The sequence below is a fragment of the Salvelinus alpinus genome, chromosome 11 (assembly GCF_045679555.1).
Source record: "Salvelinus alpinus chromosome 11, SLU_Salpinus.1, whole genome shotgun sequence".
NCBI lineage: Eukaryota > Metazoa > Chordata > Actinopteri > Salmoniformes > Salmonidae > Salvelinus > Salvelinus alpinus.
The window spans coordinates 19,637,407-19,652,587 of NC_092096.1; the positions used below are offsets into that span (position 1 = coordinate 19,637,407).

Below are 15,181 nucleotides of genomic sequence, written 5' to 3' on the forward strand. Positions count from 1 at the left end.
GGCGAAGTGATGTGGCGATGGCGAAGTGATGTGGCGATGGCGAAGTGATGTGGCGATGGCGAAGTGATGTGGCGATGGCGAAGTGATGTGGCGATGGCGAAGTGGCGATGGCGAAGTGATGTGGCGATGGCGAAGTGATGTGGCGATGGTGAATCATCAGTGTTTCCAAGATAATTGGTTGGTGTCCACTTTGACTGAACGTAGTCTAAAATGACTGCCTTGGTTAAAAAGCTTTAGTGGGTCACAGTATTAAAATAGGCTGAAGTTTGAGAACCACTGGTCTAGTTATTGTCTGACAAAATCTTTCTTTGCCCTGTCCTCAACTGACCTGTTCTTCTTTAGGCATGCCTTTCACTGTCTACATGATCCTCTCTCTCCCCCCCTCTTTCACTGTCTACATGATCCTCTCTCTCTCCCCCTCTCTTTCACTGTCTACATGATCCTCTCTCTCTCCCCCTCTCTTTCACTGTCTACATGATCCTCTCTTTCACTGTCTACATGATCCTCTCTTTCACTGTCTACATGATCCTCTCTTTCACTGTCTACATGATCCTCTCTCTCTCCCCCTCTCTTTCACTGTCTACATGATCCTCTCTCTCTCCCCCTCTCCCTTTCACTGTCTACATGATCCTCTCTCTCTCCCCCTCTCCCTTTCACTGTCTACATGATCCTCTCTCTCTCCCCCTCTCCCTTTCACTGTCTACATGATCCTCTCTCTCTCCCCCTCTCCCTTTCACTGTCTACATGATCCTCTCTCTCTCCCCCTCTCCCTTTCACTGTCTACATGATCCTCTCTCTCCCCCTCTCCCTTTCACTGTCGACATGATCCTCTCTCTCTCCTGCTCTCTCCCCCTCTCTTTCACTGTCTACATGATCCTCTCTCTCTCCCCCTCTCCCTTTCACTGTCGACATGATCCTCTCTCTCTCCTGCTCTCTCCCCCTCTCTTTCACTGTCTACATGATCATCTCTCTCCCCCCTCTCTTTCACTGTCTACATGATCCTCTCTCTCCCCCTCTCCCCTGTTCTCTCCCCCTCTCCCTTTCACTGTCTACATGATCATCTCTCTCCTGCTCTCTTCTGTGTTCAAACTGAGACCAGCCTGGACCACCAGGATTACAAGGGCTTTGTGTTGCAGCAGAATGAAAGAGTGGGAGAGAAAGGGAGGGAGAGAAAATGAGCTGAATGTGAAATAAAGAGGGTGTGTTCAGCTAGGAGGGAGAGGAGGGGAAGGGGTGGGTGATGGTTTGGTTGGGGGGTGATTGTTTGGTTGCGGTGGTTGGTTGAGGTGGTGGTTTTGGTGAGGGGGAGGGTGGTTGGTTTGGTTTGATGAGGGGTTGGTTTGGTGAGGGCGTGGTTGGTGGTTTGGTGAGGGGGTGGTTGGTTGGTTTGGTGAGGGGGTGGGTGGGTGGTTGGTTTGGTGAGGTGAGGGGGTGGGTGTTGGTTTGGCGAGGGGGTGGGTGGGTGGTTGGTTGGTTTGGTGAGGGGGTGGTTGGTTGGTTTGGTGAGGGGGTGGGTGGGTGGTTTGTTGGTTGGTTTGGTGAGGGGGTGGGTGGTTGGTTGGTTTGGTTTGGTGAGGGGGTGGGTGGTTGGTTTGGTGAGGGGGTAGGTGTTGGTTTGGTGAGGGGGTTGGTTTGGTGAGGGGTGGGGGTTGGTTTGGTGAGGGGGTGGGGTGGGGTGGGGGTTGGTTTGGTGAGGGGGTGGGGGTTGGGGTTGGTTTGGTGAGGGGGTGGGTGGTTGGTTGGTTTGGTGAGGGGGTGGGTGGTTGGTTGGTTTGGTGAGGGGGTAGGTGTTGGTTTGGTGAGGGGGTTGGTTTGGTGAGGGGGTGGGGGTTGGTTTGGTGAGGGGGTGGGGTGGGGGTTGGTTTGGTGTGGGGGTTGGTTTGGTGAGAGGGTGGGTGGTTGGTTTGGTGAGGGGGTAGGTGTTGGTTTGGTGAGGGGGTTGGTTTGGTGAGGGGGTGGGGGTTGGTTTGGTGAGGGGGTGGGGTGGGGTGGGGGTTGGTTTGGTGAGGGGGTGGGGGTTGGTTTGGTGAGAGGGTGGGTGGTTGGTTTGGTGAGGGGGTGGGTGGGTGTTGGTTTGGTGGGTGGTTGGTTTGGTGGGGTGGTGGTTTCTCCAGGGAAGCCTTGTCTTTTTGCTCTCTCCTGTCTGTAAGTCTGCTTTTCTTTCTCAGTCCAGGGATGTGTCCCACATGGCACCCTATTCACTTTGTAGTGCACTACTTTAGACCAGAACCCTATGAGCCCTGGTCAAAAGAAGTACACTGTATAGGGGATAGACTGGGCCCCACATGGCACCCTGTCTGGCTTTCCGGACCCTCCCTCGCCATTAGAGTGGTCAAGTGTGCTATTGGGCTCTTAGTGGTCTATTCAGCCTGAAGAATGTTTCTCAGACAAGGACTCAATGAAATACGAGACACACACACACACACACACACACACACACACACACACATTCATTCTCGCATGCAAGCTCAGTCACTCACATACATGAGCTTGCAGGGATGCACGGGCACGTAGATACACACACACACACCCGATACTCTAAATTCTGACACACACACAACTCAATACTTTCCCCACATCACATTGCATTCATTCCTCCCCATTGTGAAATTGCATTTATATTGGCATCAGTTAATGCCTATTGTGGCCAGATCACTTTTCATAAACTAATAAACCTGATCCTTCAAATGATGACTGAAGGACAGATTAAAAATAGACTCCTTCACAATGATTGAGAGGAGATGGGGGTTGAGGAGAGGGGATGGAAGTAGAGAAGGGGGGTTGAGGAGAGGGGATGGGGGTTGAGGAGAGGGGATGGGGGTTGAGGAGGGGGGATGGAAGTAGAGAAGGGGGGTTGAGGAGAGGGGATGGAAGTAGAGCAGGGGGGTTGAGGAGAGGGGATGGGGGTTGAGGAGAGGGGATGGAAGTAGAGAAGGGGGGTTGAGGAGAGGGGATGGAAGTAGAGAAGGGGGGTTGAGGAGAGGGGGGGTTGAGGAGAGGGGATAGAAGTAGGGGAGAAGGGGGGTTGAGGAGAGGAGGGGGATTGAGGAGAGGGGAGGTTGAGGAGAGGAGGGGTTGAGGAGAGGGGATGGAAGTAGAGGAGAAGGGGGGTTGAGGGGAGAAGGGGGGTTGAGGAGAGGGGATGGAAGTAGAGGAGAGGGGGGGTTGAGGAGAGGGAGGGGTTGAGGAGAGGGGATGGAAGTAGAGGAGAGGGGGGGTTGAGGAGAGGGGATGGAAGTAGGGGAGAAGGGGGGTTGAGGAGAGGGGATGGAAGTAGAGGAGAGAAGGGGGATTGAGGAGAGGGAAGTAGAGGAGAAGGGGGGTTGAGGAGAGGGGATGGAAGAGCAGAGAGGAGTGTTTGTGCTCGGCTGCTGTTAGTGGTGGAGGCAGGCCCAGCCGAGTGGTGGTGGAGGCTGTCTCCTTCACAAACGATTTGTTTTCTCTTCTTAAAACAGCCTGCTGAGAAAGACTTCTCTGTAAATATATTCTCCATTCTTCAAACTTTCCCTATTTCCCAGCAGACTGATGATGGATTTAGGTCCACTTCAGGCTCTGGGATTGATTAATAGTCCTTGTCAATCATGTAAGCATGTGTAATTTAGCAGCCTGGATTACAGTCATAAATCTATAGAGAGAGTGTTAAATGATAAAGATGTGTGTAAACGCAGTAATGTGGGTCTGGCAGGTATTGAATACTGTGTAAATGGCAGCATAGCATTTCCCAGCTGAGCTGCAGGCCCTGTTCACACACTAATAACACAGAGACTTAACAAAGAGCAGGAGAGAGGAATGACTAAGTAGTGTGGCTTTAAGAAATGTTCTCCGTCACTGTGTGTGGTTAGTAGGGTCCACAGTGGATAGGGGACAGATCTTTATTGAGAGAGACGGGTTCTATTCTCACTCACTCACTCACTCACTCACTCACTCACTCACTCACTCACTCGCATATATACAGTTGAAGTTGGGGAGTTTAAATGTATTTGGCTAAGGTGTATGTAAACTCAGTTTTTCACAATTCCTGCCATTTAATCCTAGTAAAAAATCCCTGTTTTAGGTCAGTTAGGATCACCACTTTATTTTAAGAATGTTAAATGTCAGCGTAATAGAGATAATGATTTATTTCAGCTTTTATTTCTTTCATCACATTCCCAGTGGGTCAGAAGTTTACATAAACTCAATTAGTATTTGGTAGCATTGCCTTTAAATTGTTGAACTTGGGTCAAACGTTTCGGGTAGCCTTCCACAAGCTTCCCACAATAAGTTGGGTGAATTATGGCCCATTCCTCCTGACAGAGCTGGTGTAACTGAGTCAGGTTTGTAGGCCTCCTTGCTCGCACACGCTTTTTCAGTTCTGCCCACAAATTTTCTGTGGGATAGAGGTCAGGGCTTTGTGATGGCCACTCGAATACCTTGACTTTGTTGTCCTTCAGCCATTTTGCCACAACTTTGGAAGTATGCTTGGGGTCATTGTCCATTTGGAAGACCCATTTGCGACCAAGCTTTAACTTCCTGACTGATGTCTTGAGATGTTGCTTCATTATATCCACATAATTTTCCTACCTCATGATTTTGTGAAGTGCACCAGTCCCTCCTGCAACAAAGCACCCCCACAACATGATGCTGCCACCCCCGTGCTTCACGGTTGGGATGGTGTTCTTCTGCTTGCAAGCCTCCCCCTTTTTCCTCCAAACATAACGATGGTCATTATGGCCAAACAGTTCTATTTTTATTTCATCAGACCAGAGGACATCTTTTTGTGCAGATGCAAACTGTAGTCTGGCTTTTTTTATGGCGGTTTTGGAGCAGTGGCTTCTTCCTTGCTGAGCGGCCTTTCAGGTTATGTCGATATAGGACTCGTTTTACTGTGGATATTGATACTTTTGTACCTGTTTCTTCCAGCATCTTCACAAGGTCCTTTGCTGTTCTGGGATTGATTTGCACTTTTCGTCTAAAGTACGTTCATCTCTAGGAGACAGAACACGTCTCCTTCCTGAGCGGTATGACAGCTAGGTGGTCCCATTGTGTTTATACTTGCGTACTATTCTTTGTACAGATGAACGTGGTACCTTCAGGCATTTGGAAATTGCTCCCAAGGATGAACCAGACTTGTGGAGGTCTACAATTTATTTTCTGAGGTCTTGGCTGATTTCTTTTGATTTTCCCATGATGTCAAGCATAGAGGCAATGAGTTGGAAGGTAGACCTTGGAATACATTCACAGGTACACCTCTAATTGACTCAAATTATGTCAATTAGCCTGTCAGAAGCTTCTACAGCCATGACATAATTTTCTGGAATTTTCCAAGCGGTTTAAAGGCACAGTCAACTTAATGTATGTAAACTTCTGACCCACTGGAATTGTGATATAGTGAATTATAAGTGCAATAATCTGTCTGTAAACAATTGTTGGAAAAATGACTTGTGTCATGCACAAGGTAGATGTCCTAACCGACGTGCCAAAACTATAGTTTGTTAACAAGATATCTGTGGAGTGGTTGAAAAACGAGTTTAATTGACTCCAACCTAAGTGTTTGTAAACTTCCGACTTCAACTGTACATACATACATACATACATACATACATACATACATACATACATACACACACCTGAGGTATAGAACCCGTCTATAAGCCAGTTTAACAGCCCATTAGGGCTCTGTGGGACCTCTGTGGCTGAGGTGTCTCACTGTGGTGTGTGGTTTGGGTTTGCAGTGAGGCCAAGATAGACAGACTCACAGCCCCAGGCGTCTCTCTCTACAATAATTTGGGCAGTTCTCTGTCCCTGCACTGTGGAACCCAGGAGTCATGTTTTAGAAGGGGGTTGGACATGATTTATTAAACCTTTTTTATTTAACTAGGCAAGTCAGTTAAAGAACAAATTCTTATTTATTATAACTTCCATTGTTGTGTATTTTAAAGTCATGATCCCATTTAAACAACTACGCCAGCATGTCCCCGGCTGTCCCCTAGTCCCCGGCGGCTGTCCCCTAGCCCCGCCCCCCCGGCTGTCCCCTAGCCGTCAGCTGTCCCCTAGCCCCGGGCTGTCCCCTAGCCCCCCCGGCTGTCCCCTAGCCGTCAGCTGTCCCCAAGCCCCCCCGGCTGTCCCCTAGCCCCCCCGGCTGTCCCCTAGCCCCCCCGGCTGTCCCCAAGCCCCCCCGGCTGTCCCCTAGCCCCCCCGGCTGTCCCCTAGCCCCCCCGGCTGTCCCCTAGCCCCGGCTGTCCCCTAGCCATCAGCTGTCCCCTAGTCCCGGGCTGTCCCCTAGTCACAGCACGGAGAGAGGGAGGATTGAAAGAAAGAGTGACACCCTTAACTTTTTCTCTCCCTCCATCAGTGTCTCCTGGCTGGGTTGAGGGGGGACCTAAATTATGGTCACCTACACTACCTACACTACATTGCCTGCTTGTCAAACTTCTCATTCCAAAATGATGGGCATTAATATGGAGTTGTTCCCTGCTTTGCTGCTACAACAGCCTCCACTCTTCTGGGAAGGCTTTCCACTAGATGTTGGAACATTGCTGCAGGGACTTGCTTCCATTCAACCACAAGCATTTAGTGAGGTCAGGCATTGATGTTGGGCGATTGGGCCTGGCTCGCAGTCAGCGTTCCAGTTCATCCCAAAGGATTTCGATGGGGTTGAGGTCAGGGCTCTGTGCAGGCCAGTCAAGTTCTTCCACACCAATCTCAACAAACCATTTCTGTATGGACCTTGCTTTTTGCACGGGGGCATTGTCATGCTGAAACAGGAAAGGGCCCTCCGCAAAGTTGGAAGCACAGAATCGTCTAGAATGTCATTGTATGCTGTAGCGTTAAGATTTCCCTTCACTGGAACTAAGGGGCCTAGCCTGAACCACGAAAAACAGCCCCAGACCATTATTCCTCCTCCACCAAACTTTACAGTTGGCACTATGCATTGGGGAAGGTAGCGCTCTCCTGGCATCCGCCAAACCCAGATTCATCCGTCAGGCTGCCAGATGGGGAAATGTGACTCATCACTCCAGAGAATGCGTTTCCAATGCTCCAGAGTCCAATGGCGGAGCTTGTGTGGCCTACCACCTCGCAGCTGAGTCGTTGTTTCTCCTAGACGTTTCCACTTCACAATAACAGCACTCACAGTTGACCGGGCAGCTCTAGCAGGGAATCGTTTTGACTAACTGAATTGTTGGAAAAGTGGCATCCTATGATGCTTCCACGTTGAAAGTCACTGAGCTCTTCAGTACGGCCATTCTACTGCCAATGTTTGTCTATGCAGATTGCATGGCTGTGTGCTCGATTTTATACACCTGTCAGCAACGGGTGTGGCGTAAACAGCCAATCCCACTCATTTGAAGAGGTGTCCACATACTGCTGTAGATATAGTGTATCTGTGGGCCTGTCAGTGGCCGGACCAACGAAACACCCAGTCCGACAGCGCTGTGGAGGAGGGACGGTGTGTGACAGCGAGCTGCCACTGTGTCAGATCTCTGGGACATGGTGTCTTCTCTGTCACACACACCTTCGCTGGCCTTCCTGTTGAGCCAGAAGAAACCACTTGTTTTTCTCTCTCTGTGTGTGTGCGTGTGTGTGTGTGTGCGTGTGTGTGATTGATAATCCCTGCAGTAGACAAAGCTGGGGGATATATCAGAGTTCAGGCTGCTCATTGGAACTATACAACACTACTGCTAATAAATAACCCCATCTGAGATTATTAACCCTCTGCCGGGGAGAATTCTGGGTAATTTCTCCAGGCTCCATATCTGATCGTCCCACAAAGTTAGAGGGAGAGCGAGGGATACTGGAGGGATGAGGTGGTCAGAATTCAATTACTGAAAAGGTTACTATTGTTGGGGGGAGAGATATATTATACTCTCTATCACTACGTTTTCTCCCATCCCTCTCTCTCTTTCTCCCATCCCTCTCTCTCTTTCTCCCATCCCTCTCTCTCTTACTCTTTCTCCCATCCCTCTCTCTCTTTCTCCCATCCCTCTCTCTCTTTCTCCCATCCCTCTCTCTTTCTCCCATCCCTCTCTCTTTCTCCCATCCCTCTCTCTTTCTCCCATCCCTCTCTCTCTTTCTCCCATCCCTCTCTCTCTTTCTCCCATCCCTCTCTCTCTTTCTCCCATCCCTCTCTCTCTTTCTCCCATCCCTCTCTCTCTTACTCTCTTTCTCCCATCCCTCTCTCTCTTACTCTCTTTCTCCCATCCCTCTCTCTCTTTCTCCCATCCCTCTCTCTCTCTCTCTTTCTCCCATCCCTCTCTCTCTTACTCTCTTTCTCCCATCCCTCTCTCTCTTTCTCCCATCCCTCTCTCTCTTACTCTTTCTCCCATCCCCCTCTCTCTTATTCTTTCTCCCATCCCTCTCTCTTTCTCCCATCCCTCTCTCTTTCTCCCACCCCTCTCTCTTTCTCCCACCCCTCTCTCTTTCTCCCACCCCTCTCTCTTTCTCCCATCCCTCTCTCTTTCTCCCATCCCTCTCTCTTTCTCCCATCCCTCTCTCTTTCTCCCACCCCTCTCTCTTTCTCCCATCCCTCTCTCTTTCTCCCACCCCTCTCTCTTTCTCCCACCCCTCTCTCTTTCTCCCACCCCTCTCTCTTTCTCCCATCCCTCTCTCTCAGGTCTAGGTATTAGTTAGCTCTCCTCCTGGGGGAGCTGTTGTCATAATGGATGTGTGGTCTGACCCATTCACCTATAATGATGCCAGTCCAGTCCACACTGTCAGCTGTAATGGTAGTGGATGGCAGCAGCAGTCCACTGCTCAGTCTGTTATCCAGCTGAGATGAAATGGTGCTTGTTGCTATGGCAGTAGGTAGGGAGTAGGGTAGATGGCTGAGGGGGTTTTGGTAGAAGGCGTTGCTATGGCAGTAGGTAGGGAGTAGGGTAGATGGCTGAGGGGGTTTTGGTAGAAGGTGTTGCTATGGCAGTAGGTAGGGAGTAGGGTAGATGGCTGAGGGGTTTTGGTAGGAGGTGTTGCTATGGCAGTAGGTAGGGAGTAGGGTAGATGGCTGAGGGGGTTTTGGTAGAAGGTGTTGCTATGGCAGTAGGTAGGGAGTAGGGTAGATGGCTGAGGGGTTTTGGTAGAAGGTGTTGCTATGGCAGTAGGTAGGGAGTAGGGTAGATGGCTGAGGGGGTTTTGGTAGAAGGCGTTGCTATGGCAGTAGGTAGGGAGTAGGGTAGATGGCTGAGGGGTTTTGGTAGAAGGTGTTGCTATGGCAGTAGGTAGGGAGTAGGGTAGATGGTTAAGGGGTTTTGGTAGAAGGTGTTGCTATGGCAGTAGGTAGGGAGTAGGGTAGATGGTTAAGGGGTTTTGGTAGAAGGTGTTGCTATGGCAGTAGGTAGGGAGTAGGGTAGATGGTTAAGGGGTTTTGGTAGAAGGTGTTGCTATGGCAGTAGGTAGGGAGTAGGGTAGATGGTTAAGGGGTTTTGGTAGAAGGTGTTGCTATGGCAGTAGGTAGGGAGTAGGGTAGATGGTTAAGGGGTTTTGGTAGAAGGTGTTGCTATGGCAGTAGGTAGGGAGTAGGGTAGATGGCTGAGGGGTTTTGGTAGAAGGTGTTGCTATGGCAGTAGGTAGGGAGTAGGGTAGATGGCTGAGGGGGTTTGGTAGAAGGTGTTGCTATGGCAGTAGGTAGGGAGTAGGGTAGATGGCTGAGGGGTTTTGGTAGGAGGTGTTGCTATGGCAGTAGGTAGGGAGTAGGGTAGATGGCTGAGGGGGTTTTGGTAGAAGGTGGTGCTATGGCAGTAGGTAGGGAGTAGGGTAGATGGCTGAGGGGTTTTGGTAGAAGGTGTTGCTATGGCAGTAGGTAGGGAGTAGGGTAGATGGTTAAGGGGGTTTTGGTAGAAGGTGTTGCTATGGCAGTAGGTAGGGAGTAGGGTAGATGGTTAAGGGGGTTTTGGTAGAAGGTGTTGCTATGGCAGTAGGTAGGGAGTAGGGTAGATGGTTAAGGGGGTTTTGGTAGAAGGTGTTGCTATGGCAGTAGGTAGGGAGTAGGGTAGATGGCTGAGGGGGTTTTGGTAGAAGGTGGTGCTATGGCAGTAGGTAGGGAGTAGGGTAGATGGCTGAGGGGGTTTTGGTAGAAGGTGTTGCTATGGCAGTAGGTAGGGAGTAGGGTAGGTGGCTGAGGGGGTTTTGGTAGAAGGTGTTGCTATGGCAGTAGGTAGGGAGTAGGGTAGGTGGCTGAGGGGGTTTTGGTAGAAGGTGTTGCTATGGCAGTAGGTAGGGAGTAGGGTAGATGGTTAAGGGGTTTTGGTAGAAGGTGTTGCTATGGCAGTAGGTAGGGAGTAGGGTAGATGGCTGAGGGGGTTTTGGTAGAAGGCGGTGCTATGGCAGTAGGTAGGGAGTAGGGTAGATGGCTGAGGGGTTTTGGTAGGAGGTGTTGCTATGGCAGTAGGTAGGGAGTAGGGTAGATGGGTGAGGGGGTTTTGGTAGGAGGTGTTGCTATGGCAGTAGGTAGGGAGTAGGGTAGATGGCTGAGGGGGTTTTGGTAGGAGGTGTTGCTATGGCAGTAGGTAGGGAGTAGGGTAGATGGCTGAGGGGGTTTTGGTAGAAGGTGTTGCTATGGCAGTAGGTAGGGAGTAGGGTAGATGGCTGAGGGGGTTTTGGTAGAAGGCGGTGCTATGGCAGTAGGTAGGGAGTAGGGTAGATGGCTGAGGGGTTTTGGTAGGAGGTGTTGCTATGGCAGTAGGTAGGGAGTAGGGTAGATGGGTGAGGGGGTTTTGGTAGGAGGTGTTGCTATGGCAGTAGGTAGGGAGTAGGGTAGATGGCTGAGGGGGTTTTGGTAGGAGGTGTTGCTATGGCAGTAGGTAGGGAGTAGGGTAGATGGCTGAGGGGGTTTTGGTAGAAGGTGTTGCTATGGCAGTAGGTAGGGAGTAGGGTAGATGGTTAAGGGGGTTTTGGTAGAAGGTGTTGCTATGGCAGTAGGTAGGGAGTAGGGTAGATGGTTAAGGGGGTTTTGGTAGAAGGTGTTGCTATGGCAGTAGGTAGGGAGTAGGGTAGATGGCTGAGGGGTTTTGGTAGGAGGTGTTGCTATGGCAGTAGGTAGGGAGTAGGGTAGATGGCTGAGGGGGTTTTGGTAGAAGGTGTTGCTATGGCAGTAGGTAGGGAGTAGGGTAGATGGTTAAGGGGGTTTTGGTAGAAGGTGTTGCTATGGCAGTAGGTAGGGAGTAGGGTAGATGGTTAAGGGGGTTTTGGTAGAAGGTGTTGCTATGGCAGTAGGTAGGGAGTAGGGTAGATGGTTAAGGGGGTTTTGGTAGAAGGCGGTGCTATGGCAGTAGGTAGGGAGTAGGGTAGATGGCTGAGGGGGTTTTGGTAGAAGGCGGTGCTATGGCAGTAGGTAGGGAGTAGGGTAGGTGGCTGAGGGGGTTTTGGTAGAAGGTGTTGCTATGGCAGTAGGTAGGGAGTAGGGTAGATGGCTGAGGGGGTTTTGGTAGAAGGTGTTGCTATGGCAGTAGGTAGGGAGTAGGGTAGGTGGCTGAGGGGGTTTTGGTAGAAGGCGTTGCTATGGCAGTAGGTAGGGAGTAGGGTAGATGGTTAAGGGGTTTTGGTAGAAGGTGTTGCTATGGCAGTAGGTAGGGAGTAGGGTAGATGGCTGAGGGGGTTTTGGTAGAAGGCGTTGCTATGGCAGTAGGTAGGGAGTAGGGTAGGTGGCTGAGGGGGTTTTGGTAGAAGGCGTTGCTATGGCAGTAGGTAGGGAGTAGGGTAGATGGCTGAGGGGGTTTTGGTAGAAGGTGTTGCTATGGCAGTAGGTAGGGAGTAGGGTAGATGGGTGAGGGGGTTTTGGTAGAAGGCGTTGCTATGGCAGTAGGTAGGGAGTAGGGTAGATGGGTGGAGATAGAAAGACAAGGGGGATGGTACTACAGGATTAGGTGAGGAGGAGCAGTGTTCAATTTCATCCTGAGACAATCCTGGAGGAAGTAATCCACACTACGGTTACTGCATATATATATATATATATATATACAGTGGGGAGAACAAGTATTTGATACACTGCCGATTTTGCAGGTTTTCCTACTTACAAAGCATGTAGAGGTCTGTAATTTTTATCATAGGTACACTTCAACTGTGAGAGAAGAAATCTAAAAGAAAAATCCAGAAAATCACATTGTATGATTTTTAAGTAATTAATTTGCATTTTATTACATGACATAAGTATTTGATACATCAGAAAAGCAGAACTGAATATTTGGTACAGAAACCTTAGTTTGCAATTACAGAGATCATACGTTTCCTGTAGTTCTTGACCAGGTTTGCACACACTGCAGCAGGGATTTTGGCCCACTCCTCCATACAGACCTTCTCCAGATCCTTCAGGTTTCGGGGCTGTCGCTGGGCAATACGGACTTTCGGCTCCCTCCAAAGATTTTCTATTGGGTTCAGGTCTGGAGACTGGCTAGGCCACTCCAGGACCTTGAGATGCTTCTTACGGAGCCACTCCTTAGTTGCCCTGGCTGTGTGTTTCGGGTCGTTGTCATGCTGGAAGACCCAGCCACGACCCATCTTCAATGCTCTTACTGAGGGAAGGAGGTTGTTGGTCAAGATCTCGCGATACATGGCCCCATCCATCCTCCCCTCAATACGGTGCAGTCGTCCTGTCCCCTTTGCAGAAAAGCATCCCCAAAGAATGATGTTTCCACCTCCATGCTTCACGGTTGGGATGGTGTTCTTGGGGTTGTACTCATCCTTCTATTCCTCCAAACACGGCGAGTGGAGTTTAGAGCAAAAAGCTCTATTTTTGTCTCATCAGACCACATGACCTTCTCCCATTCCTCCTCTGGATCATCCAGATGGTCATTGGCAAACTTCAGACGGGCCTGGACATGCGCTGGCTTGAGCAGGGGGACCTTGCGTGCGCTGCAGGATTTTAATCCATGACGGCGTAGTGTGTTACTAATGGTTTTCTTTGAGACTGTGGTCCCAGCTCTCTTCAGGTCATTGACCAGGTCCTGCCGTGTAGTTCTGGGCTGATCCCTCACATTCCTCATGATCATTGATGCCCCACGAGGTGAGATCTTGCATGGAGCCCCAGACCGAGGGTGATTGACCGTCATCTTGAACTTCTTCCATTTTCTAATAATTGTGCCAACAGTTGTTGCCTTCTCACCAAGCTGCTTGCCTATTGTCCTGTAGCCCATCCCAGCCTTGTACAGGTCTACAATTTATCCCTGATGTCCTTACACAGCTCTCTGGTCTTGGCCATTGTGGAGAGGTTGGAGTCTGTTTGATTGAGTGTGTGGACAGGTGTCTTTTATACAGGTAACGAGTTCAAACAGGTGCAGTTAATACAGGTAATGAGTGGAGAACAGGAGGGCTTCTTAAAGAAAAACTAACAGGTCTGTGAGAGCCGGAATTCTTACTGGTTGGTAGGTGATCAAATACTTATGTCATGCAATAAAATGCAAATTAATTACTTAAAAATCATACAATGTGATTTTCTGGATTTTTGTTTTAGATTCCGTCTCTCACAGTTGAAGTGTACCTATGATAAAAATGACAGACCTCTACATGCTTTGTAAGTAGGAAAACCTGCAAAATCGGCAGTGTATCAAATACTTGTTCTCCCCACTGTATATATATATTAGTCCATTGATTCATCCACCACAGCAGGTAGATAGTATATGTTTTGTGTTTAGGTTGCAAGATATTGAGTCTTAGTTATATAAGGCTGATATACATACATACATACATACATACATACATACATACATACATACATACATACATACATACATACATACATACATACATACATACATACATACATACATACACTGGGTATACCAAATCTTAGGTACACTTTCCTAATATTGTGTTGCACCTTCTCCCCATGTGTCCCCAGAACAGCCTCAATCTCAAGGCTTAAAAACCCTTTTAACAAGTGACATTAATAAGGGGTCATAGCTTTCACCTGGTCTGTAGTCTGTCATGGAAAGAGCTTAGTACACTCAGTGTATATTTAGGTGACTTTAGGGTGATGCCTGGCGTTGATTCCGTCAGGTCTCCCATCCATTGTAGTGCTGTTGGTTTTAGAGGGTTGTCTGATGTTGATATTACCTCAGAGTATTCTGGCCCGTGAGTTGTCACTCCTCCTGCTGGTGGTCCTTCATCCCTGTAACGGGAGCTGTGATTGGTGCGTTAGCTAAACACTGTCCTGCTCCTGACACTCAGCGTTGAGATGGAGAGGCTGTAAGGTCACGGGGTCGTGAGAGAGGGATTCTAGGGTTGTGACCGCTGAGGGAGAACTGATGTGCTGAACATGGCTGTAGAAAGTCTAGGAAGGAACGTTTAGGAGGCTCCTCCAGTCAAGTTCCCAACTGTTACTCCTCTGTCGAGGTCGCTCACCTTCCCAACTGTTACTCCTCTGTCGAGGTCGCTCACCTTCCCAACTGTTACTCCTCTGTCGAGGTCGCTCACCTTCCCAACTGTTACTCCTCTGTCGAGGTCGCTCACCTTCCCAACTGTTACTCCTCTGTCGAGGTCGCTCACCTTCCCAACTGTTACTCCTCTGTCGAGGTCGCTCACCTTCCCAACTGTTACTCCTCTGTCGAGGTCGCTCACCTTCCCAACTGTTACTCCTCTGTCGAGGTCGCTCACCTTCCCAACTGTTACTCCTCTGTCGAGGTCGCTCACCTTCCCAACTGTTACTCCTCTGTCGAGGTCGCTCACCTTCCCAACTGTTACTCCTCTGTCGAGGTCGCTCACCTTCCCAACTGTTACTCCTCTGTCGAGGTCGCTCACCTTCCCAACTGTTACTCCTCTGTCGAGGTCGCTCACCTTCCCAACTGTTACTCCTCTGTCGAGGTCGCTCACCTTCCCAACTGTTACTCCTCTGTCGAGGTCGCTCACCTTCCCAACTGTTACTCCTCTGTCGAGGTCGCTCACCTTCCCAACTGTTACTCCTCTGTCGAGGTCGCTCACCTTCCCAACTGTTACTCCTCTGTCGAGGTCGCTCACCTTCCCAACTGTTACTCCTCTGTCGAGGTCGCTCACCTTCCCAACTGTTACTCCTCTGTCGAGGTCGCTCACCTTCCCAACTGTTACTCCTCTGTCGAGGTCGCTCACCTTCCCAACTGTTACTCCTCTGTCGAGGTCGCTCACCTTCCCAACTGTTACTCCTCTGTCGAGGTCGCTCACCTTCCCAACTGTTACTCCTCTGTCGAGGTCGCTCACCTTCCCAACTGTTACTCCTCTGTCGAGGTCGCTCACCTTCCCAACT

At 49.8% G+C, this 15,181-nt stretch overlaps 1 protein-coding gene across 1 annotated transcript; it reads right to left on the reverse strand.

The window, feature by feature from the left end:
* Positions 1 to 1,209: 1,209 nt before the first annotated feature.
* LOC139533270 (uncharacterized) lies at positions 1,210 to 5,806 on the reverse strand. Its single transcript, XM_071331340.1, has 2 exons — positions 5,788 to 5,806; positions 1,210 to 2,240 (listed from the first exon to the last, which is right to left on the reverse strand). The coding sequence occupies exons 1-2, from the start codon at positions 5,804 to 5,806 to the stop codon at positions 1,210 to 1,212; spliced, it is 1,050 nt and encodes a 349-aa protein (XP_071187441.1).
* Between the last annotated feature and the right edge of the window lie 9,375 nt (positions 5,807 to 15,181).